The sequence below is a fragment of the Sinohyriopsis cumingii genome, chromosome 3, assembly GCF_028554795.1.
Source record: "Sinohyriopsis cumingii isolate HCF-2022 chromosome 3, ASM2855479v2, whole genome shotgun sequence".
Lineage (NCBI taxonomy): Eukaryota > Metazoa > Mollusca > Bivalvia > Unionida > Unionidae > Sinohyriopsis > Sinohyriopsis cumingii.
This window is the reverse complement of record NC_142963.1, coordinates 42,038,311-42,065,692: the sequence shown is the minus strand read 5'-3', so window position 1 is coordinate 42,065,692 and position 27,382 is coordinate 42,038,311. Positions and strand designations below refer to the sequence as shown.

The 27,382-nt window shown below is 35.2% G+C and overlaps 1 protein-coding gene across 2 annotated transcripts; it reads right to left on the bottom strand.

Moving 5' to 3' along the window:
- Positions 1–244: 244 nt before the first annotated feature.
- On the bottom strand, positions 245–27,322 carry LOC149802756 (uncharacterized). 2 transcript variants are annotated; one of them, XM_089952182.1, is made up of 16 exons: positions 27,207–27,322; positions 25,148–25,255; positions 23,445–23,550; positions 21,897–21,968; positions 20,746–20,847; positions 19,947–20,006; positions 18,232–18,327; positions 12,357–12,428; positions 11,778–11,897; positions 10,944–11,061; positions 9,685–9,854; positions 8,910–9,033; positions 8,059–8,210; positions 5,510–5,642; positions 4,766–4,899; positions 245–2,833 (listed from the first exon to the last, which is right to left on the bottom strand). In XM_089952182.1, exons 1-16 carry the CDS (start codon positions 27,234–27,236, stop codon positions 2,616–2,618), a joined length of 1,815 nt encoding a protein of 604 aa, XP_089808308.1. In that variant the 5' UTR covers positions 27,237–27,322; the 3' UTR covers positions 245–2,615. The 2 variants fall into 2 exon arrangements, with proteins under 2 accessions (XP_089808308.1, XP_089808309.1); XM_089952183.1 differs by lacking the exon at positions 21,897–21,968.
- Positions 27,323–27,382: the final 60 nt, after the last annotated feature.

Here is a 27,382-nt window from a genome sequence, read left to right as displayed (position 1 = left end):
GAACATGGCTATTGGAACATTCAACATTTAAATTTGTTGCCAACAATGTTATTGAGATCTGGACATATGCAATTACCATTCAGCCCCAGGTCATTGCTGGCCACAAAATTTGTACTAGCTAGACAAAAGAGTGTAAACATGCATATCATGCACTGAAATGCATGCAAACCTTCCTGCAAGAGACAATGGGACAGAACAACAATATAGCCTGATGACATTAGTTGGGCAAGAAAAAAGATATGCATTACGATGGAGCCGTAACTCTATTTTATTTCACTGTGGACTCTGAAATAGTTTTCTGACAATTTTACATAATAGTTTATTACATGATCAATATTCAGAGGAATCTTGTAAAATGAAGAGGAAAATGTACACGAGATGTATAGATATGCAGGAATATTCTTTACTGTTACACAACATATTATGATAACATGAAAAAATTTGTAATATTTGCTCCGATAAATGTAACTGCTTTAAACAAATTGTCAACAAAATAAAAAAATTATATTATAAAAAAATGATGACAATGGCAATATGAAATCTACCACAATAAGATGAGCATTCCTTCCCTATACCATTTTTTTTCCCCACAGCAATCAGAGTGTGGGAAAATGAAACTTCAATGAATCATTAACCACTATTTGAACTGCATTAATACAAGCAAGGGCAATGAAACAAGCAAACATACATTCTACAGGCTGCAAAATTTAACTGCCTTTGAAGGGCTTTGCTGAAAATGTTAGTAAAATATTTATCACTTTTATATTTAAGTGGTGAACTGTTGAGACTGCAATATAAACCAATGCGAAATGAATACCCCATCTCACTGAAAGGCCAATTTCTTCTATTTATATGAATGCTACAATGAACTGGCAGGTCTGCACTGAGCACTGCATATAAAAAACTGCCCAAAAATTTAAAACTAGTATGGGTACTCACCAAATGTCAAAATAGTTAGTAAAACTGCTTGTTACAAACTGATCTAGAGCATAAGGTGTTTGAGTGTTCATGAAAATCAGTTTTTGTCCAATACTGATTTTTAAGCTAGTATTCATACTGACAATAAAGTTGCCACTAGTATTTAATAGTGAATGAAACAATTCCAATGCAGTCTTTAGCACAGATTCTTCACACATTTTTAAATAAGTATACAATTAAAAACATAGCCAAGAGGAAAGTGGTCTGTTTATCTCCCTTGGTAAATTTGAGCTCATTTCAAATTAAATTTATTAAATTTGTTGAATACAGGCATTTCAAAATTTTTCCTTGCCAGGGCTCACAAGAGGCAGAAATTTCTCTACCTGCTTCACAGATTAAAGTTTAAATAATTGCTCCTGCAAGATCCTATATTTACCTAATCTGAAGTGCATTTCCATATTATATGGATTAAAAAAGATAGATGCCAGAACAAGACAAAACAACGAAAAATGATAAAAGCTACCATAACACACTTGGACATTCATCCTCAATCTACAACTAGACTGGGAACTCGCACACCACAACTGAACAAGATTCAAACTCAACTCTTGCACCACATATGAATAACGTACATACTGGCACACACAAATGTGGTCATTATCGTTTACAGCTACAGCAAAGCCTACCCAAAAGATCACCTGTATTAAGCAATTAAACAATCACCGGTCATACAGAGACAATTCTTGAAGGTCCTCTAACCTAAATTATTTTAATAAAAAATCTTGCTTAGGCAACCAGCTGTCTTTAAAAGACCAAATTTCTAATTATCAAGAAGTGTCTGCATAGGACTAGTTTGATTGTATTTACATAGTGAGGTTATAATCCTCCAAAGAATTTCAGGATGCAGTTAAAGGCAAAATCAAATGCAAGACTGACCAATTAATTCCCCAGTAGGAACCACTGAACTAATGAACTAAGAGAAAAGATCGCTATTGAAACACAGTAACTCAAGTGACATTAACAAAATCATTGAATGTAACAATATTTATGAAAATGAACATGTATATGGGCTACCCATGACACACCTATGCATTGTGTGTGTGTGTACGTGCGCATAATTTTGTAATTAACCAAAATTCAATCCATCTATTTTTTTAATTTACTAATGTGTCCATATTAAAATTCTGAGAGCTGTTGATTAATCTAGATTAAAATGTAATGAACGTTCACTCATTAAATATGGGAACTGCAATAGAAACAATACAAGTCTTTCTAAAAAAAAACCTGCTGCCTGTAGCATACATGACCTTTTAAAATATGCATTGTATACACTACAGATGGTAGTTGTGTTCATCACCATCAGCACAATTATCAAACTGAACAGTTCTCACCAGTGCATTCCACATTTTGTACAAATATGAAAGGTAAGTCTTTCTTTGAACAATTAATCCTGAACTACAGCAGAATGGAAATCTGAATTAGTACATTTCATTTATCACAAAATAAAATTAGATTCTTAAAACCTTAATAACTTTGCATGATCTAATTTTTTCTTTTTTTTCCAGTGTTGCAGAGATCAATAATATTTTTTGTTGTCACTCCACTGCATTTAGTATCCTGGGTAAGATAGACATGAATGATTTTAACATATGCTAAAAGTCGGTATAAAACGACTAAAATCACGTACACCATGGTCTCTAGTCACTGTCAGAATCTAGCTTTACTTTCTTGTTTTTGGATGAACCGGTGGAATCAAAAGACCTTCTTTTGTCCCCAAATCCTCTATCCCCTCCTCCTCTACCACCTCCTCTTCCTCCCCTACCACCTCTGTCCCAGTTTCCTCCTCTACCTCCTCTACCACCACGGAAATTGCCTCTTCCTCCTCCTCCTCCTCTGCCACGACCTCCAAAATTACCTAAAGTGTAAAGAATTGTTACTCTTGCAATTTTTTTTTATCAAGGCATCGTATTTAATTCAAATGATTAATTGATAAACAGAGGCTTATACAGAAGTAATAATTTTTTTCAATCTTGAACTTGCCAACCCTGATGTAAGGCAGTTGATTTTTCTCCCATATGACTGACCAGTTTTCAGTATGTAACAAAATATCATTAACTGCAATTGTAAAGCTGGAAAACGTAATTAAAAGTTTGATGTATTGATGATAAACATTATGTTCAACTGAAAAGTTTGTAATGTATTTGTATACTTTATTTACCACTAGTACAGTTGCATAAACTCTAGTTCCAAACCCTATGCAGCTCAATGACTGTTACAATCTCTCAACTTGACAAGTAGGGCATAACCGACTTTTGATCCGGAAATCGGATTCCACCGGATAGTATGAACTTCCGATTAATCGGAGTCGGACAAGGCAGGAACGGCCGATTCGGATAATAAAAATAATAAAGTTGAATTTCTATAGCACCGTGTCTAACACTGAATGTCATTCAATAGTGCGTTAATAAAGTTAAATAAGAAGTCAGAAAAGTCCAATATGGTCAACACAACGGGGTGAAACGATAATACTCGAGTTAGACCGAAAGATTTAAATTTATTAAAATATATAATACAGTCCTACCCGTTTATGTCAACATCCTCAATAATGAAGGCATAATATTGAATACATTGACACATGCTAATGAGGTATTAAAAGAAAATGATTCCGCAAGAGGCCAACTTTATAGGACCAAACAAAAGCCTGTTTTATTTTTATTTGACCGCGACATTAAAGCATGGCGGCAAGATCAACTAATTGTTGAATAAAGTACAGGATGGAACTGGCCGCTTGCCGACATAAATGATTAAGGCGGGAAAATAAAAGCCTGGCGGCAAGATCAACTAATTGTTGAACAAAGAATGGGTCGGAACTGGCAAAAAAATAAAAAATTTCATGGATTCTTTGTGGCTTTGAACTTCGTTGCATTTTGCTATAGTCCTGCCATATCCTTCCCCTTGTGACATCGGTGTGATATGCAAAACGTGTGTAACACGGTTTAAAAAGTTGATTTGAAAAACCTTTTAATTTAGCATTTCCGATTAATTGAATCGTATCCGGAAGCGGAAAAATTTCATGCCCAAAATCCGGAATCGGAAATCAGTAGAAAAATGCTAATCGGTTACGCCCTATTGACAAGCCTTTTCCATTTTACATGATGACGGCAATCATATCTCCCGCCATGAGATGTTCAAAAAACGTAATTGTGTCCTTTCCAGCTTTATTCACAAGAATCTGAATACTAGAAAATATGTCTGATCTGACAATTCTAGCATAAAAAGACCTATTAAAAAAGGTGCAACTATAAATAAACGGGGGCAAAAAAATACCAATTTGCATATGAACTATATATATATATATATATAACAAGATTACCTAAACCAGTCAGATTAAAATTTTTGATCAGTGACCATATGTTGTATGGGTGTGGTACTAATGGAGAACTGTAACATTAAACAATTAACAGTTATTGAAGCACGAAATCAGGCTCAGTGACCTATGTTTGATAAGCATGTAGCACTTACTTCCTCAAGATTCACAATTCCAGGTATAACAGAATGCAGTGTGCAAAAAAGGTCAAGCAAAATAACCTTTAACCAAGAATATAACTAATGTACAAAATTAGTCCATCCCAGATGGGCAGTTGCGCCAAAACTATCCAAAATCTTGCATAGAATGTAACAAAGAATATTCAAGATGCAGTGAGGCTGTACGTGTGTGACTGCTCTGCTCTCTGCAGATGCCAACAATGATACCAAGGTGCAATAGCTCCTCTCTACTCAAAGAGAAGCAACTCATAATAAATACCATACACTAACCAGTTATAAAATACAAAAATATTGTCCTTACCACCAGACGATCTTCTATCCCCTTTGTCCAAGGCAAAGTCTACTTTCATTTCTCGGCCTTCCAAGTCTTGTCCCTGACACTTGTCATAAGCCTCTTGTGCTGCCTCAGCGGATTCAAAATCGATGAAGGCGAACCTGGAAGATATAGATTCATGCTCCATCAGTCATCGTCAAAATTAAAATCAGCTCATAGCAATGGATGCATCACAAACAGCCTTGCTCAGTTCAATTTTCTATATAGTGTTGAGAAATCAATATTTTGAGAAGGCTGGCATTCATTCACAACACTCTTAAAATTACAATGTGGAATGCCTGAAATCTTGCTCTTTATAGTCTCATTGATACAAACAGCATCCCATTTAAAGATAAATACATAGTGCAGTCCAAAATGGAATATGCGAGACGAGTATTTGAAACATTCACATCAACAACCTACGTGAGACCACAAGTCCTTCAAAAAAAAGAAAAAGGAAAAGAAAAAAAAAAGGAAAGATTTAAAGCCATAAATTGCAGTTCTACATTTACATAGTAATGTACTTGCCAATAGCATTAATATATTCTACATGGTTCTTGAACTATGCGTTACAAGGATCTGCATTGTCCAGGAATTAGTACATGTCATTGCTTCACAAACTATGATGTAAACAGCCTGCTACAGACACACAAAACAAATTTCAGTACAATTTATAGAAATGTTTGATCATCACCCACAAATTATACTGAATATCCTGTTAACAGTAATTACCCTTTAGGTTTTCCTGTATCTGGGAAGGTTGGTATCCTGGCAGAGACGGCTCCTTCAAAGGTGTCCAGCAGCTTGTCATCTGTCACAGAGTAGGACAAATTCTTCACAAACAACACCTTGCTCTTTCCTGGTTCTGAAAAATGGCAGTACCAAAACATAATACGATGACCAGTCCTATGAAACAGAAGCTTAATCTTATGTGTGCAAAAAATGTAATCAAAGCAACAACAAAAATGTAATCTACATATAATAAGCTATGTAAAATGTAAGTATTTTTTTTAAAGAACATGGATCTACCACAAAGTCAAGTTCTCATTACAAATGGGCACTAGCAAAATAGATTACTGCCCATTTTCAAACACAAAACAGGTACAAGTACTTAACACACATCTATTCTAAACACAATCTTTGCCGTGATCATGAAATTGACCCCACAAATCAAGCAGCAATATCTTGCTCTTCTACAACGCATCTCCACATTTCAGAAGAACTTAAGCTGCATCCTTTAACAGTTTTCAAGTTCAAAAAGATCTCTCTTCCAATATTTTTGAGTTGTTTAACATTCAAAAGTCACATTGATAAAGCATGCTTAGGGCTGTTCAATTTAAACATACATGGTACCAAGGGAAGGCAGTATTTTGAAAATATATGCCAGGGTACTTTGATTTCATCAGAGTTCATATTAAAAGAAATTTCTTTAAAAGTGCATACCCTGGGTCCCATGGAACAGCCATCAACTTAATCAGACAATTTGGATAAAATCTGTCTTTAGACACGATTTCAATATAACAAACCAGTCTATTAATTTTCTGCAAAATCTAATGCACATCTTCTATAAACTACTACCACTAGAAAAAAAAACATGGATGCATATTCCTTTGGATAGGAAAGAACATATGCATACTCTTAAATAGGACAGAACATGTACACATACTCTTTTAAATATGAAAGTGATATGTGGCAACATCCTTTCCTTGAATTTTCTCCCATAAGTAACTTTTGGAGAAAACCTGGATTTAAAAAAGGACAAACACAGCTTATTATTGCCTCCTGTCATTTTATTTTGATCAATGTACATAGCCCACAGGTGATTAAGATGTAATTCAGTAAATAATGTGACATGCATTACCATTTCTGCAAAACATTTTTTTAACAGGCATATCATGTTCATGAAACAACAAATGTATCTGAACAGTGACCTACATGCCAACTTTGATCATATGGATGGGCCTGATGCAACTGACCTGGCACACAATGGTCTAAGAGACATTGGATTAAGACTGCAGGTTGAGAGATACGTCAGATTAATATCTAGCTGTTGGGAAGAAACTGGTGGCATGTTTATCTCCATTTATACTTACGCTGGACTAGATGATGCATTTGCATATTATTCTGAATGTGATGGATGCCCATCATGTTCTGATACATATGAAACACTCGTGAAAGGTTTAATAAATATTGGGTCTGCCATGTCCGGAAAAAAGTACAACATGGTCTGTCCACCTAGTTGCCGAGAATGCCACTCCACTGCCAGAGAAGTCAACTCAAGTACCATTTCATAAAGCATGTCCAAAGAAACATTCCCATCAAGTCTGAACAAGATTGGCACAGCTGCTCTGATGATGCTGAAAACAGGTTTTCTGACTGCTGCCATGGAAGCTATACCACTACAAGAGAAGTCACTCAGACAAAATGATCCCAGAACTGAGCGTGTGTGTGGCATCAAAGACACGGCCCCAAATGGAAGAAATAGATTTTGCTAGGAGCCATGATGTACATATTTTAATATAGCATATCCCATCCAACATTATGAAGTTGAAAATGGATCATCCACAAGACGTTTTCAACCTCACTACTGCCTGGGTATCACCCCAAACATAATTTTGATTCATCATTTCCATAACATACATTCATGCCAAGTTTGATCAGGACTGGCTGAAATTTCCATAAGAACATGTTAAAAATACATTTCTCATTTAACTAATTGGGAAGGGAATTTTTATTGATCATGCCCATCAAAAATGTAAAATCAAAAAAAAAGTCTGATCATGTAATACCAATGCAGCTATGACATTGCTATGGGAGCCAACAAAGATGTAATATTAGAACTTGATCAAAACTGGCACAGCAGAAAAATATATTAAGGCAGAAGGACAACAATCAACATGTTGGATCATACCACAAAATCACTGGATCTTGTAGGCTGCTGTGCCAATAGATCATCAGAATCATACTGTGGGAATACTTTGGGACGCATGTGTACAAGTTTATTTAGTTTGGGAGACATAGTATTGGTTCACATCTAATTCAGATAGTGAACATTCAGATCACAGAATTTCTGACAATTTTGCTAAACTGAATTCACAAGATTCTCCTTTTTCGTTTTTTTTAAAGGAAATGTATAAGAGTATTTAAGGTTTATTGCCAGTTATCATGGTTTTAGTGCAAATGTGTAAACTCTAGCTTTTATTATAGAAAAACCACAATTATGGTCTTGAAATCCAAAGACATACAAGACTATTATATTCATTATTCTTTTGGATGCACACCTCCTGAAGACTTGTTTGCTTGAGGACTCTTGAATGAGCTCTTCTGGCCAACATAATCTAAATAAAGGGCCTGCCCCTCCAGTTCTGCTCCCTGGAATTTGTTCATCATCTTCTCCACTACACTGGCATCTTTGAACTCTATGTAAGCAAATCTGGAAAAGATGGAAAGATACTTTAAACAAAACAAATTTAATGTAAACTATGCAACATAAATTTCAGTAATTTTAAACACCAAGATGACTTGTGAAGTCTACGGACAACTACAAACCATAGTGGTGTTATGGGGTTTAATGCCATTTTTTAACACAAGATAGGCTATATATGGCAGCCAGTACAGGAAGAACCTGGAAAATCCCCTGAAAGAATCACCAGCCCAAGAGAAACTAGTTCTCACATTAGCTGAGCAGAGCCAGAGTTCATACATATGCAGACAAGTTGAAATGGCAGTGAGCGAGAGCACTCAGCCATTTGGACTCCAAACAGTGTAGACCCAAGTAATGGGGTTCCATGATGTACTGGCAAATCAAGAGTAAAAATGCTGCTGGTTAAAACTCCAAAGATTGGTTTATGTTTGGTATTTTACAGCACAAGTAGATTATTTAGAGCCAAGTGCTTGACCTAAGAACACATCAGCTGATCTGATTGTAGGATTTAAACCTGCAACCCAGTTGGTCATTAGTGTAATGCACTAACCAGTTTGCACCATAGCTCATTTATAACAAGAAATAAATCAATTACATGCAGATCTAAATTGTCTTAGGTGAGCTTACATTACACTAGAGCAAAACGAAACATTAAAAAAACAAAGTAAAAGCACTGTCAAATTTTTCTTCAAAGTGAAAGATGCATACCCTTTATGGCTACCATCTGGTGACTTGGGCATCCTCATTTCAACAGCATCTGAGAAAAACTCTCTAAGGGTTTTTTCTGTGACAGAGTCAGCCAGGTTTTTCACAAACAAAGTGCAGTCTTTGTCTAAGAGAAAAATATTCAAAGATGAGTCCCATTGCAAATATTATCTGTAAAGTATTTAATTCAGAAGCAAATAATTCTAAAAATAAAACTGCTTGATCCATAAATGATGCCTCTTGAGAAGCACAGAATTTATAAAGCCATTCTCACAAAAATAGCAATGAACTCTAGTCTAGTGCATACCATTTTGTCAATTTTCTTTCTTAACTGAGGTGTAAATAATACAAAGCTCGTCACGTCAAAACAAGAATTTAAAAAAGAAGAAGAAATCAATAAAACATTTTAACACCTACAGCAATGGGGAAAGTTTCCTGCAATTCTTATCTGAATGACTGATGCATGTTCAATAGCACACCAGCATACAGACAGCATTATTTATTTGGTGGAGATGCACGAGAGCAACTGACAAACTGATCTGGACAAAGTTCAAATGTACAAGTGCTAAGACTATTAAAGAGAAAAATAGTACTATTGGCACAAACTTGCTTTTAAGTAGAGTAGAGTCCAACAGCAATGGTATGATTAGGGTCCATATTGTTTGTTCTGTTGATTACTCAGACCTGTGCAGCTTGCAGTAGCACAACTTAGAAGTACACATGGTAGATGAAATTAACACACACCCCCAACATGTTCTACATGGTACAGTAATCTTACCATCTTTCTGTGATTTGTCTTTAGCTGCATTTGGAGTTTTAGGTGTTCCTGTCATGTTGGGTCTTTTCTTAGCTTGTTCAAGTTTAATTTCCTGGTCCTGGAAACTGGACTGGTCCAGAGCAAGGGCTGCCTTAAGGTCAGAGGCATTTGCTAGATCAACATACCCAAACCTAAAAAAGAAACTTACAATGAATAATCCAGAACTTTCTACAAAAAAATTACAATTACAAAATACTTTATTCTGGACAAGTTGTTGTTGTTTTAGGGTTTAACGCCATTTTTCAGCACAAGATAGACTATACATGGCGGCCAGCATTAATGGTGGAGGAAGAACCCTGAAAAATACCAGACCCACGAGAAGCTACAGGCAGGCTTTCTCACGTACCAACGTTAGCCAAGCCCGAGCTCAAACTCACGCAGACAGGCGAGGTGGCAGTGATCCGTAATGGCGAGCGCTTAAGACCACTCAGGGCTACTATACCAGATTAAACAAAATGAATTTTTATCAATTCTTTGAAACATTTTTCAGTGGGAAAGACGGGTTTTTAAGGCAGTATCCCTTAGAAAATCAATAACCATGCACACAATAACTTTGAACCTTTAAATTTTTAAAAAAAACAAATATATTAAAAGGTTTATATAAAAGAGGCCATTGAGACTGAATAGTAGAATCCTCAGTTTATCATATTAAAAAAACAAAAATTTTGGCATGATATCGAATATGCTGGTCTGACTAGTCAGACACGTCAATTCCAAATTTTGGTGGGCAAACTCCCGAACTTTTTTATATTAACAGTCATGCCCCCCCACCCCTTCCCCCGTACAATATAAGCAATCTAGTGTGCAAAATAATAGTATTTTCTGAATCAATACTAATGGCGTCCACACAGAAATAGAACTATTAGAGATGTGTGCATTGCAACGGGCCCATTCTGACTAATCTGCTTAGGATGGCCTTAAACAAAGATACTCAAAAGTTTAGAGATCAGCAAACAGAGCTTAGAGCTCTAAACGATTACATAGAATGATGAAAATTCAATTCTCATCAGGATAAAGTTACAAACCAAACTTGGTTGATATGGAACAGAACTTTGTCATGGGCTATAATTGCTCTAAATGATGTCATGAAATCCTACCAACATAACACAGTCAAGATCTCTTCAATCTGAAACCACACAAGTTTAAATAAGAACAAAATTTGTTTCATTTTCACAACTATCAAATCTGGTAAACTATATCAGAGGAAAATATGCAAATACCTTTTGCCAACTTGTTTTCTTGCATCAGTAATGTCTATGCCATTCTTCTTGAAGAATTTTCCAAGGTCTTTTGGTCCACACTCGTCCTTGAGGTTCCCACAAAATATAGTTACAATGTCTGTAAAAAAGAAACGTAAAATAAAAATAGCAACTTTTTGTTATTATGGTTGTAGAATTATATATTCTGTTAGCAGAAAGCAGTGTGGTTTTCTTTAGAGTCAAAAAATGAACTGACTAGCCGTTTTAATAATTTCAATAGTAAGACAATTACAAAGGGCAAGTAATAATTCTTGCAATAAGTTGCAGCAAGACTGAAATGCATACTCGACTAAAGCATAAAGAACAATCAGATTCACTCCCACAGGGTAAAAAGTGAAATAAATTTTAAAATCTAAGGTATTTTTCAAGGCAAAGTCGCATTATATCCATGGTGAGCACAATATAAAAAAGTAAACTGCCTGTGAAAAAGCAGTTTTTGTTGAGTTGGTAAAAAGATATTTATCAGTTTTAAATTTATATTTTTATATATTCATATATATACATGTAGGTTACATTATCAAAGATTTTTTTAATTAAAGTTTCTAAAAGTAAAATTGAAAATTTCAGGTTCTTGAGGTCTGCTTCCAACCTTGCACACACCATCATGCATAGAAAACTAAAAATTCCTGTACCTGCAGGCATTTCTCAGAATTCAAAATCATTCTTTATTTTCAGGAAAGAATTTAGAATTCCAATGATTTTGGTAGTGTATCGAATGCTATAATTTAAAGCTAGTGCCCTTGTCAAATCTCAAACAATGGTCTTAACATTTCTTCATTATTTCCAAGTACATACCTCCATCTGGCACAGCATCTGATGCCTTGACAGATTCCTTATTCTTTTTCTTCCCCTCCTTTCCTTTTGTCTTTTCTTCGACCTCCTCCTCTTCATCATCAGATTCTTCTTCCTCAGATTCTGTAAATGGGAATAACTAAGAAATTGATAACTTTTACAGATATGAGATTTGGATTGAGATTTACTGCACAAGCAAATTCATATTACATTTTGAAGTTGATCCTGGCAAATACTTGTTAATTTAGTACTGAACCCGGAAGAAATTTAACACGGATGCCATTTAAGTTTCTTCAATTACAAATTATGGAAACCTTTTTTTAAATAAAAAAATTAACAAAATTAAGCAAATCTGCCACTACCTCAATTTAGCCTGATACAGTTGTATTTCTGCCGCCATTTCAATATTAGTCACAAGGAAAATTTTGTGCGTTGAATAATCTGATATTCTGGAAATGGTACTATGCATGTGGATCTGGAAGGAATGCACCATAATCACTGACGGTTCCCATTGTCTTTAAAAATACTCTACATCTGTTATTAAACTTTTGGCAAATTTAAAATGCATATACATTAACTTACCTTCATCTGAATCTTCTTCATCTTCACTGCTTTCTTCTGCTGCAGCTGTCTTCTGAGCCTGTTTGCCATTCACTGTAATTGAGGATGCTCGCTTGTGAAATGTTGGAGTATTTAAATTTTTGAAAACTTAACGGCTGAGGGTCAAGCACCCAAAAATCCAAAAGTAAATATTTTCTCTTCAGCTTTCTATTCACAGAAAGAAATATGCAAGGCCACTTGCATCATATATGCATACTCTTTCCTTGTATCTACTACTATATATACCTAATTAAATGCTATAATGTATTTGCCAGCCTGTAAGTCGAAATTGGCAAATTATCCATCCCTCATCCTTATACAAGTCGATGCAGAGTACAAGACAAGGCCAGATCAACATCCGTGTTTTTCACTTCGTTTGTGTAACCCAGTACCTTTTCCGGTCAGGATCATTAAATACAACTAAAAGTACCTAATTTATTTCACAAAAAGTATTTTAAATGCATTATGTACTTTTAGCTACGTATAATAACAGTTGTATCCATTTAGTCTCCATTAGGTTAAATCGCTATAATGACCATTTTGCAGTCTAATTTTCTTTTAAAGTATAACGAGCTCTCCATTCACAACAATTAAGATTTGTTTCGAGAGCATGTACTCTTCATGTACTTGGGCTGCAATTGATTCTGATCTTTGCTTATGCTAAAAAATGATACTGGATGTGAAATTTACAATAGTATCCCACTTGGCATTTCCTTCAACTATATGGTATGGTATTCAAAATATCCATGGGTAGCCTTGCTAATATGATCTGGTCTGCAGAATCTTGACCTCAAACAGGCATTATCTTGGAATGACTGAATATAGTCATAGCGCATTTAATGAGCAGGTAAATACGATTATAAAAGCCCTGTGATTCTTTTAATAATGGAAGTGGAAACAAATGTTAGAAGAAATTGATACTAGTGGTATTAATTGATAATGGAATATGGTACTGCACTTTTACACAAGTAAAATCAGTTAACAGGTAAATAAACAATACAGAAAATAAACAATACAGATTTACAATCATTAAGACATCCATCTGTCTCTCTCAATGGGGCATACAGATTGATTAGTAGGTACAAAAAGAAAATTGTGATGGAATAGGTCTTTGTCATGGTTATTGATCTTCTAACTTGTAAATCTGAATGTACATATGTAATTAAATTTAAACGTATATTACAAACAATGTATGTTACAAGTGCATGCTGCTTTAGTGCAATTACATATGATCTCTAAATTTTTAATTCTAACGATCATGCAATCATTTAAAATACCAACTGTGGGATCCTATTTGTTCATTCACAATCTCTTCCCCAAAATGAATCATTTTTACACAATTATTTTTCATATGATCAAACCATTTGGATGACAATCCATATACAGGTCAATTCAGATTATAAGACGAGGATAGGCTGGCAAATACTGTATTCTTTTTAAATTCAAACAATTGTAGTCTTTCATGAAAGCACTTTTCAAATAATATCCCAAGCATGTTTTTGATCATTCACAAATATTTGTTACTGCTTGCGCTTGAATGCTTTCTCAATATGGACTGTTAGCTTTGAGTAATCATGGTACAATTAAATCTGTAAGTACATAATTATTCATTTTTATCTACCTGCTCTAAAAAAAAACTTAAATACACCAATCGAAGCCCCATATACACAAGTGTTAACCTTTGACTTTCATATATCAACAAAGCAATTAAATATACGTATTTAGTTATGGAGCATGGATGATGTTTTACTTTATGACATGTCAATAACAAATGTACAGTACATGTTGCTAAAGTGTGCCCTAAGAGAAAAAGATAAATGTCATTGATCCACATGGTATATTAAAAATATATGGTCCAAATTTTTCAAAGGCATGCTGAAAGTTTTCATGGGCTTCAATAAATTAACCCGCTCACTTTTGAAGTCCAATTTTTAAATGATTTTGCAGTTTTCTTCCAATTATTTCATTTGTGGGCCGTTTCTTTACATCTTTTCCCAGGAAAGTTTGACTAACTGAATGGTATTTGTCGTCTGCCATGGGTAGTCAGCTTCTGATGTGATTGGGAAGATCTGACCCAAATGTGGGTTTGATCCAACAGGAGGGGGTCAGGGGTTGCAGCCAACCTTTGTCATTTTCATAATACCACCAGTTGGTATATTTTTACTTCTAATATTTGAATAAAAGGTAAGATTCCCCCACCTTTCCCAAAATCTGTAAACTTGTTCCACCATGCACACATTGCCATGGACTTGTACCTTTTGAACTCCCCAATCCAGGATTTTCGGGATCTGTGATTAAACATGCATTGCTCCACTGTTAATGTGGTTGAAGGCATCTTCACAATGTTGATCTGCCATTTGCCGAGACTAGCTTAGCATTATAGACACTTGATTCATGGGTTTTTACAGTTGTAAGTTGCATGGGTTCATCAAGACCAGACCTCAAATTTTATTTTAGGTTGGAAAGATCTGCTTGTGCAAGTATGATCAAACCAGAACAAGGGATATGCCCCACCCACCCATGCACTCTTTCTTTCTGCTCTCAGACCAGCCAATCATAACAAGACCTCAGTATGGCAGTCTATATTTTTTCATAAAAGGTTGACAGATTTTCAGTAGTGTTTAACAAAATACCATATGCTGGAGGTATCAACTGGAAAACATTAAAGTTCAGAAGTATGACCAGAGACTGATGCAGTGAAGGTTGTTCTTGTTATAGGGGTTAATGCCCTTTTCTGCACAAGATAGGCTATACATGGCGGCGTAACCAGGGAAAAAACCCCATGAGATGCTTCTGTCAAGCTTTCTCACATACCCACATTAGCCAAACATGAGACTAGAACCCACGCAGAGAGGCGAGATGGCATTGATTCGTAATGGTAAGCGCTTTAGACCACCCAGACCCTCAGGGCCCCTACAGTGAAGGCAAACATGTTAAACTAAGGAGCATGTAGAGTATACTTAAACTTAACTACATCCAGTTCACTTCAGAACCTGCAATTCTAAATTCCATGGAGCACAATGGCTTCTTGCCATCTCTCAGCCTGTCCAATATACAACCTAGACTAGGATCAAACAAACCAAGGAGGAGGAACTGACATCAACAATCGTATTTTTTGCAACATTTGGTAATATTTAAGCAAGATCGACTCAACAAATATCAAAAACATGCCTTTTTAATGGCAAAAAAGATGAGAAATCATAGCAAGGGTCGATCAAGCCATGGCCCACAATACCAGTTAAATTGTCAAAAGAGAAAATATACTTGTATGTTAAAACATTAACTGGTTTTCAAACCCCTTTTTTATTATTCTGCTGACATCAGCTATGTGCTCAGATAACCAAGAACCAAAAATGTTCCTGTATTCAGTATGGCAATGCAGGGGCTTCCCAAATGCCTTTTTCAGAGAAAGCATGGTCTGCAAAGGGAAACTTTCATTTCATGTTTAAGTAATCCATGTGCAACTGGCAGAACAAAGTTAATCAGAAATCACCACTAATGTTTCAAGAGGCAAACCATGACGATTCAGGAAAAGAGCAAAAACATTGGCAAAGACAAGACGATATTGTGTAAACAACTGCCCCAGTGTCAAGAAAGATAGATGGATGGATAAACACAGCCAAAAATGAAACTTTAATTTGCTAAAGCTTCTACAACTGCCCAAGATGAGCTACCAAAACAAAAGTCAGTAGTCTGGAAGACAGGAAAAATGGTCTGAAATTACTTATCTTCATGGTTTTGCTTATTCTTTTAATGTTCATGTGGCATGTGAACCATATAACTACTAAGTTGTAAAAGCTGCTCTGAGTGCTGTACATGTACCAACATATGGTTCTATTGGGAGAACTGGTCTCATCTTGCTTCATTTTAATTACTCCTCTAGTATTTGGGGACACTTCATATTATCCTTTAAAAAAACAATCAACTCATGCAAAAGAATTGCCTGCATTTATAGATGAAAAATATTAAAGTTAGCAGAATCCGAGACTCGAACCCACGCAGACAGTGGTGAAATGACAGTGATCCATAACGGCGATTGCTTTAGACTACCCACATGATCACAAAACATTTACAATGTTGTTATTTATGGTGCATTTCTGTTTACGAATGTGCTGAATGAATTTTCATGTTGGAGATTAAGGTTCCTCAGTCAACAATTGTATCCACTGTTCAATACAGCTTGTACGTCGTCACTAAGAATGTATGCCATTGGGAAAAAGGTCCAAGTCGTGGACTGGGTGCTTCAGAAACTAATAGCCTCTGCATCTATTTGAACTTTATTGTGAAAAATTAAAATGGTTAACCAACAAAAATAAGGTTAAATACATTGAATCAATTCTTGTGTATAACATTCAAATCAGACTGGCACCAGATTATATGAATACTCCCCACTTGAGAAGATTAGAAGTAATTTTACAATGGTTATGTTAATATAAAATATTTTTTACCTAAAAATACATACAAATTGTGCCATTTTTAAACACAAACACAAAACAGTCTCTATAACCCAAAAGATAGTACTGATGGCTGGAATTTTAACGTATAGAATCCCACCAGCAAAGTTGCAGTCCCCTCCCATAAGATGTGCAACTTTGCAGATTAGAAGAACCTGTGGCTACCACTTAATTTTGGACATTTTTTTTAACACCAATGACAGCTCTATTTTTGTCCATCAGAATTATACTGAATTTTGTCACTCCAAGGAATCGTCTTGTTTCAAACACTAAGCCAGACATTGTTTTTAAACTTGGCTACTAACCAATCTCTTCTAGATTTCAATACAATCAATTTGCTGTTTAACCCCAAAATACTTTTCCCAATTTTCAAACAGCATTTGTTTTAAGTCTTGATATATTTCAATTTTTAGGTCACAGGTGCTACTAATTCATCTGCACTCGGAAATGAACACAATAAAAAGCTAAAATTGTTCATCTGATGTACTCTTTTATATCTGAATTCACAACTAAATATTGGCACATTTTCCGAACAAGCAGCTAACCAAAGTCGTTGAGCTTGCTGCCCTGTTGCTGCATCATGTTCTTTTGTTATATTCAGTCATTCAGCTAAAGTGTTTAATTGATCAAGACATTTTCCCCACTCGGCAGGTGGTTAAAGAAGAACTGGCAATCTTTGAATTCGCTTATGTATATGGAGGACTACATGTGAATAAATGTTTCCAAGACCTCTGAAGATGATACCAGGAAATTTTTAACATTTTATTAACACTTGTAAAACTGTTGGACCAATTATGATGATTTCCTTTTCAAAGCATTTTAAACTGTCTTGCAAGTATCTCCATCAGCGGCAATAGCTAAATAAATAATTCAAGTGTAATCTTTTATCTAAAGCATAGCAACCCCTGTAAAGGCAAGTTGATCTATATACTTGTATTAAATCTTGCAAGTTTGTTACTATTATTAGTAATACCAAATATTTAAAAAAATGAGAACGGACAGGATGCCATAAGCATGGATGAAATGAAATCCTTTAAAGTAAAAAAAATTAATGCACATCCAGTTTAGAACTGGGCTTACCATGGTTAGCCAGTAAGAAGTCAAAGTGCCAACTGGATGGATGAGTAAAAATGTGGAAGTAAATCAAATACTGGACAAGTCTTGAATATTTATTATAAATATCAAATTAGAAACTGTACGCATCATCCATCAGAAGAATCACAACGAATCGAGAAATGTGAAGAAATGTTTCCTTTTTAATACATAGTAGTAGATGAACCCTATTATCTTTACAAGTTTGTCTTAAGCCAAAGCTGTAATATAAATGATAAAACAATGTCAGTCTGAACCAAGAAACAGGACCAGGTTGGTGTCATTACTGACTTCATATTAGTGACGCTTACCATTAGCTTTATTCTTCTGGGTCTGTTGGAATTGTTTTTGCTTCTTCATATCTACAACTGGTTCATCTTCTGATGCCTCAGACTCTTCGGAGTCTTCTAAAAAAAGAACAAGAAAATAGTCAATGTCTGGTCTATGTAGCTTGTTAGGAGTAGCGAGTTGAACTGATATCCTGATCAGACGATGCATTATGCAAATGGAGATCAGGGTCTGTTGTTTGCAGTTGAACTCTTATCGATTGAACGATTACAAATGGTAGTTTGGGATCCATGAGACCTTTCGAGTTATAAAACATTTTGTCCTGGGTGATGGAGGCAAACATTCTTCCTTGCATATTTAACTATCGATAGAGCACATATATATCTTCATTACATCCAAGTGGCTCCATAAAACTTGTCCTTATTAAAACAACACTATTTTTATGTACCTTTTCAGACTAATTTATGTACATTTTAGAATAATTCAAGGCTATAAGCAAATACCAATTAATTCAAGACTATAAACAAATACCAAATCGAGACCCATCATTATCATGACTTCAATAATGCCATCACTATTGTAATATACATTTTAGTCCATGACAACTTACCATTTTTAATTTTATCTAGTCATCACTACCGATGCTGCCATTATTTTTACCAACATGGCCTTACAAACTTCTGGTTTAAATTAGTGTTCTTGTCTTGCACAGGTATGGCTGGTACTGTATTTTGCCAGGCTCAGCAGATACACAACATAGCTGAAAAGTGACCAGTGTACTCTTTTGAAGTCTGCCACTGTCAGGTCAGGTTGTGAAATATACACTTACATCAACTGCTATACCACTCTGAACTTTGATAGAGTTTGTATCTGGTTTTAACAAGATCCTGAAAGGGATTCTTATGAGCAGGGTCTATTTAAAAATGTTTGAGGGAACACCCTCTCTACCAAGACTTCCCATCTGAAAACAATGGGGATGCATGGAATTGTCTGAATGGAGGAACTGAACAAGCTGCACAACATGAAATTTTAATACACAATTGTTGCCCAGTCTGTAAATGTTTCCAGCCAACTTCAGCAGAAATTAAGCCGCCAGCCCATTAGAACCGACTCCATTTTGAGTGCTATAAGGCAGTAGATAAGTTGGCTGGAAATGAACTTAATTTTTTAAATTTACATACACCTAAATCAATGGCTAAGCACTTGTATTCTGTGATTTCCTTACCCATCTCCTTACGAGGTTGTCACAGCAATGGTGACAGGCAGAATATTATACGCAAGATGCCATTACTTTCTTTGTTAGGTCTAATAACAGAGACTGAATGTAAAAGATTTTATAAAATTACAAACAGTTAAATATTAAGACTTTAAAGTATAAAATTAGAAATATCTTAGCCGTTGTTCTACTAAAAGAATCACAGTCTAAAAGCTACTAAGACCATCACCAAATAACAAGAATTTAATCAAATTTGGCCTGCGCTATGTTCAGTGTAAAGTATTAGCTCAGGCGGTACAAATAAAAGATCAGCAGTCATTTCACCACTGCTGTGAAGCCAGACCACAATACCAGCAAATGATATACTACGGGTACAAGTCAACACATTTTAAAGAGATAATAATTTCACAATGCGATGATTGTTCCCATATTCTACTTTTCAAGGCATGTTATTTTCATTTCAATAAATCTTCCCAACTGAATCGCTGCATGTGAAGTTAGTAAAGCTATTAAAAGGCTCACCCTCATCATCAGATTCTTCCTCATCTTCACTATCTTTTTCAGGCTTCTGTTTATTGTTTCCTAAAAATAATTTTTAAAAATTCAATTATATTGCACAATTTTTCAAGTTACACTATTACATTATGAGCTTCCTCTATGATGTATGTACTTGTGGCCATGTATGGCACGTTGTGCGCTAAAATTAGCATACACACATACAATCACAAAAATTTAAAGATTTTTTAAAAAAAAAAAAGCAGATCCATTACTTTATATGCAGACATAAGAACCAAACCATACACAGAACTTCAGGATGCTTTCCCAAGTAGAAAAAAAAAAGTTCTCAAATGTGATTGCTTCACAATCTTTCTGAATCAGTGTTTTCTAATAATTTGCCAAAGATAGCTAGAAGTACAATTTACACGGCTGCTTGTAAGATCTTCTCAGATCACTAATTAACAGTAAAGGGAAACATCCACCGATTTAAATGCAATGCCTGCAAATTACTTTCATTATTACTGCACACCACAGTCATAATGCAGGAATGAAAATGTCAATGCTCAATTTGGAACCTTATCCAGAACTTAATGTAAAGTGTGCTTAATTGAAGAAAAAAAAAAACCCAGACAAATCAAAAAACTTTGATTTTCAAGCTGTTTTTGTTTTTTTAGAACCTTGCACAGCTCACAACTTCTAAATTATTTGAAAGAATAAAGCACACCTTCCTGTTAACAATGTTTCACATTCTGTATAGATGTCAGCAATGCCAATTCTTCACAGAAGCTAGGATATATAGCAATTTAATGTCCTAAAAGGTTACCTTTGGTGGCCTTCTTTGGAGGTTGTACAGTCAGTTGAGGGAGTTTTCTTTTCTGTCCAACCACTGGCTTCTCTTCTTCCTCCTCTTCTGATTCAGAGTCTTCTGCAAAAGAGAACTTCACATTAATTGTTGAGATTTTAAAGAGCCAACAGAGACATTAGGAAACAAGCAACATTCTATCTTGTACTCCATTGACAGGATTTAATATGAATGCAATTTATCTTCCTCCTTTATCCATAAAGCATCGTTTTGCAGTACATTAGTTAAAATGCAGGTAAATAGATCAGACTGTAGTTACATATTTGTGGAATTTCCATAGATGGTATAGTAGGTACAGGATATGTATAGTACAGTGGTAGCACACTATACAACTTTGTATCCATCATGGCACTAGTAGTAAAGGCATACAACTTGCGACCAGAAGGGATGCAGGGTTTGAATCTCACCAGCATCCAAAATTGCCTACAGTGGCATGTCCTTTAGTACAGCAGTTTATACTCCTGCATCAGAATAGCAAACCTTTCAAATATTGCTGAGCGTTGTTTTTAGTCTTGCTTGTAGAAATACATGGTTGGCTTTCTTAAGGGCACTCTGAACATATTACTGTTATATAATGCATAGAAAATGTTTGCCAGGTGCCTTTCCAAAGTCAAAAAAGCTTTATATTTCTTCATTTATCATGCTAATGCTGGTTGTTGTTGAAGGGTTTAACGCTATTTTTCAGCACACGAGAGGCTATACATGGTGGCCAGTATTAATGGTGGAGGAAGAACCTGGACAAACCCTGGAAAGAACCACTGACCCACGACAAGCTACTGGCAAGCTTTCTCACATACCCACATTAGCCGAATCCGAGACTCGAACCCACGCAAACAGAGGTGAGATGGCAGTGATCCGTAATGGAGAGCGCTTTAGACCACTCGGGGCCCCTGCTAACGCTGGAAATACTTTTACATTACCATTATCTCTGGTAGACCAGAGGCTAAAATGAACTACAATTTTGAGCTTTGGATGCTTTTGTTATCACATACCTTAAGAGCCATACTTAGCTGTTCTTTTCTAATACAGATAGACAAAATAAATTCTTAAGAAATCCTTGCTTACATGATCCTGTCATTTTTTTTAATAAGTAACATCAACTTTAGACTCACCTTCATCACTTTCAGCTACATTTTTCTTAGCTTGTTTTACAGCATTGACAGGTGTTTTATCTTCATCGGATTCTAAAAGTTCAAATTAACTCAACATCATTTTAAGAGAAAACTATATACATGTTTGAAAGCCTGTTGTATGCATATAGTAGTAGTGTTTTATAAAGGTGACTATGTAGTGACAACAAACAACCATGTTGTAAAAATGTAAAACTGTAAATATTTAGATAAAATATAAAAACTTTCTAACATTGCACAAGTTTTCAAAATAATACTCTTGTGTGGACTTCTTAAATATAGTGGTCAACACCATATAGATCACATGAAATTTGGAATACAACTACTTATATATATATATATATATATATATGGCCAACGACACAGATCACAAACTTCCCGAGAGAAGTAAAAAACCGCTGATGGTCTAAGAATAAATATGATCACAGGACAGGTGGTAGGTGTACAACTTGTCATTAAACAAAAGGCAAAATGTATTTCTGAAGGGAAAATAGGCTTCCATCTGCTTAACATTTCCACTGACCTCTTTATAACCACAGAATGGTTGCCATTAAAATGATTGGACTGCTTGGAGGAGATATTCAGAACAAAGTGAGCATGTGTGTGATTCTGGATTTTTTCTTTTTCAGTACTACTGCTATGTCTGCAATGTGACAGCTGATAGCAATGTATATAATGGGTGCATGATGTCGCAGACACGTAGCATATCCGATTTAGTCACATGAATGCTAAATCACATGTACTTCTTCACTTTAGCAGTGCTGCACAGGATTTGCTTCCACTAATTTCCTTGCATCGGGAAGCTGATGACTTTCTCCTGTTTTATATGTTGGATAAAAGAAGCAAGTCTTGTTCGATGTAGGAAAAGTGGGCAAGATAGGCTATATATCGCGGCTAGTACAACTGTTGAAGAAAAAACTTGTGTAAACCCCATGGAAGAACCATCAACACACAGGAAGCTATGGGCAGCTTTCTCACCCACATTAACAACTCCAGAACTCAAACTTGTGAAGAGTTGAGCTGGCAGTGATCAGTAAAGGTGAGCGTTCATGCTTTAGCCTACTTGGGACCCTGTAGCACATTTAAGGGTCAGCATTTAAGTGTTTGCAGGAAACAATTTGCTGTTTATGTGAAATGTGATGCATTTCACTTGTCACACGTTTGGAGAGTTCACATTTTTCTAGCATCTCAAATATTTATAGTTTATTTATTTGTGCAGCAAAACCATAATATGCATCTAGTTTCAGATGAAGGTCTGGCAACCACAACCAAGAAGCTGGGCCTAAATGCAAAATTTTTTAGTCTATATACCTTTCCTATGAATTTTCTGTGCATCCAAATGGAGATTAAATTTTATCACCAAAAACTTTACCGCATAAAGTAAAAAAATTAATGTTTTGAGGGTAGTCCAATTCTGTTAGCATGTTTAGTATTCTGGGAGGTCAATGATCCTTTGATCTTCATGCAACAGTAATTCCACACTGGAATTTATAATTTAAGCATATAATCCAAATAGAGTTTCCACAATACCTTCCAAGTCATCATCTGAATCATCATCTGATGGTTCTTGTTTTTTGGCTGGAGCTGATGTCTTCTTTACAACAGCACTGGCCTTCCCAACTGGTGGAGTTTCATCCTTCACAAACAAAAAATAGCACATGCAGTATATATTGTTTAGCATGATACAAATGGATAATTCTAATATGAAGATTGCACTATTTGCTGCGTTTTCTAATTCTGCATGAAGGAAACTGCAAGGACAAACCAAAAGACTGGCCCAAGCTAAAAATATTGGACATTCAGACTCTGGAAATGTAGAATGTTCACCCTACATGCATGTAAAAAAATAATATGTCCCTCCATCTTATGAAGATCTGCTTAGGTTCAAAACTTTGTAGAGAGAAACAGGTTGTATGAATGGAGAACAGTACCATTCCATTGGTTACCTGTAATTACTGCTTCTTGATGTATAATGAATTTGCAATTATATGGCAATTAAGCTAAGCCCCTGTGGCCAATAAGAATGAAGGAGGGTACATTTTCAAGAATATTAAACATATCAAGAGAAAATGAAACCAGACATACTTCAAATTCTCATGAATTAGAGATCTATGATCCAATCAGCAATGGATGGTATTGATATGGCAATCGAGATGCTAGCTGTCATTGCTTCAAGTCAAATAAAATTATATAATATATAGTTTTGCATGAAATCACCAATTAGTTTGGTACATGATGACCTGCAATAATTCATTTAACAGCAATTTGGACATGTCACAATTACAGTAAATGCTAGCCTTGCATCAATAAAATCAATAAATACTGTTTTAATACATTGATCAAAGTACAATATAATGATCTTGGTTACTTTACGATGAAAAAAATAAATATAGAGAGCTTAATTGTCAAACAACTGCATATGCTAGACACATTTAACCAGCGATGCATTATCAAGTATTATTCCCCATCGACTGGTTACCTGCCCACTCATCTTGGCTGGGCAACCAAAAATGTTACTATCTACCCATCCCTGGGCACTTTCAGCATCTGGCATGCATCAGTTAGTAACAACTTGTGCTTAATCTTCCTACATCTTGTCTAGAACACAAGATGTTTATTACAATTATATAATGTACAATACAGAAATACAAAGTCAATTTGGCAAAGCCACGGAAGCAATCAAGAGTCCACAAATTTGGAAAGGGGTGTGTGTGTGTGTGTGCAGTGTCCTTGTCTTTGGGATGTAATGTCCAGTTTTCTTTCTATGGCTTATTATGATTGAAACCCTTATTGTTTCTATTGCAACATGTGTTTATTTCTTTCACAATTGCAGTGCTGAAAGAATTTTTTATTTTTTTTTATGAAATAGAAGAATGCTATTGCTTACACTATGGCAAGTAGTTTGTATATGGGATATATCAAATACTGAACTGAGAAAAATGAATAACAAAATGCACACTAGCAAATTTTTTTTTTTATATCCAAGTCAAGTCCAACTTCACTGATCGCAATGGCTGAGTAATCACAAGAACAAGCAATACAGGCCCTAATCTGCCAGTACAGATGTGATGGTAGTTGTATGCATTTGGATCAGCCTTGTAAAAGAATATCTGACAATTATGTAGACTTGTAACAGTGAAGGAAAAAAGCTACCAAATACAGCTATTCTGCCAACATCAAAAATTAACCACAGTACTATGCACTATCACTTGCCTAATGAGCACAATTCTTACCTCCTCAGAAGATCCCAAGTCACTAGAGTCCTCTTCAGAATCTGATGCATCCATGGGAACAGCTTTTGTTGCCTTGCCCTTGGTTCCTGGAGCATTCTGTGGACCTCCCTTAAAATATACATTCATCCAGTCTAGTCTGGTCTTATAAACATAAACCCCGTTTATTCCTCTATTTTCTCCAACTTATCATCAAGAGCATTCAATTTCTTGGTATAAAAAATTATGTTAAGACTGCGTGTATGTACGTGATTTGGATTTTTAATGTAGCTTTAAAAAATGCTGCCATATTGCTATGATTCTACAGTGTGGCAGTTTATAGTGATGCCAAGCACTGGGGCATCATGCCGCAGACATGTAGCATGATGTCCCACCCAGCCACATTATCCTGAAACAGTCCTAACATCTAACCTCTTAATGCTGAGCGCCAAGCACGACAGCTGTTAGTACAATTTTTATAAGTCTTTGGTATGACTTGACCGGGTCTCGAACCCACGACCTCCCACATCTGAGGCAGGCACTCTAACCACCAGGCCACAGAAGTATCAATGGGAACAGCTATTTTTGCCTTGCCCTTGGTTCCTGGAACATTCTGCGGTCAACCCTTAAAATATTCAACATCCAGTCTAGCCCGATCTTATAAACATTTGCCCCATTTTCTTTATCTTATCATCAATGGAATTCAATTACTTAAAACAAAATATTCTGAAAAGCAGGACTGTCTGATGATCATGCTCATATCAATGGCAGAGTTCATAGACTTTGCAAGATAAAATTATTGGTCTTCTCCAGGACATTGGCAAGTTTTTCAAAGGATTAGATCTGACAAATCAAAAACCGCTTTTTTTTGTTGTAAAAATAGTTAATTTTGAAAAGTAAGAAAATAATCAGAGGCTAATCAATTTCTGAATATCAGAAATAGTAGCAAATGTAGTGCATGGCTTTCATCTGCCAATTTAACTGAAACAGGCCAAGTGGTTACCACAAAAATGTTTTTGGGATATGATAATATACTTTTTCCACAAGTGAAGGAACAAAAGGAAATACTCAAGATTCATGTTGAAAGTATAATCCAAATTAATAAATAAAAATTTGTACATGGAAAACAAATTTATGCCAATAATACTGGCAATGTTTTCCCCACCCTTTTTATGTAATTAATCATTAAAGTTTCATTAAAATTGTAAATATCATAGATCATCCTCAAAATTAACACTGAAAATCGGACGAAAAAAATTCTATTAAAATTAACCTTTCCAAGGCTTTTTACAATATTTTTTATATTTTTTTAAATTATAGATTAATGGAATCAGTATGCAAAGGTCAAGGTAAAAAAAAAAACGGCCATGTTGCAGCATGGTCTCATGTAGTGCTAGCCATTAATTTCAGCAAATTGTCTTTAACGAATTATTTTCATAACATTTTTTTATTATTTTTCCTACAAGATCTTTCTAAATCGTTACTTTAGAAAATATGGATTGCAAATCACAACAGTGGCATGCGATTATTCAAAGATCACGCTTTTAATGTTCGAATATCTTATAGCCAGTTTGGGGCTTGTTCAACATTTAGGCTACAATTACAAGATCCATGACTTTCAAAACCAGACCAAATAATGTGAAATAATTTAAGTTCATGTGAACAAAATTCTCTGTCCATTAGGCTGTTCACATTCATTTTTATAGGTAAATGGTACTATAATCACGATGTGCGATGTTGTTTGAAACCAACTATAGACTCATTTTGTTTTTAAAAAATCGTTTATCATGAAAAATTATGAAAATATAAGCTTGCTCAAATTAAGAATAAGCAAAAATGCTTTTATGATAGATATTTCAAGTTATTTATGTACTCCTGTATTTATAAATACATGCTGTAAGGACGCTTTTCTTTAAGAAACAAAGCAAGGAGCACGTGGTGTTTAAATTCCCCCCCAATTCCATGCCTACACAAATAAACCTCAATTTAAACAGTTGACACAATGTACTTTTTAAACAAATTGGACATCATATGATAGGTTAGACCAAACTATAAAATGTATAACATAAATAAAATTGACTACCTTTCCTTTCTTCCCAATTTTAGGTGGCATTCTGGAGACGTTCTGTTTGATACTTCCAACACGCGTGGTGAAAGAGTTATAAGAGAATGGAGGCTTACTGTTAGTTTAGTATTTAGCGTTTGTGCGTATTCATATTTTTGAAGTAGAAAACAGAAATAAACCATCAAAAATATATA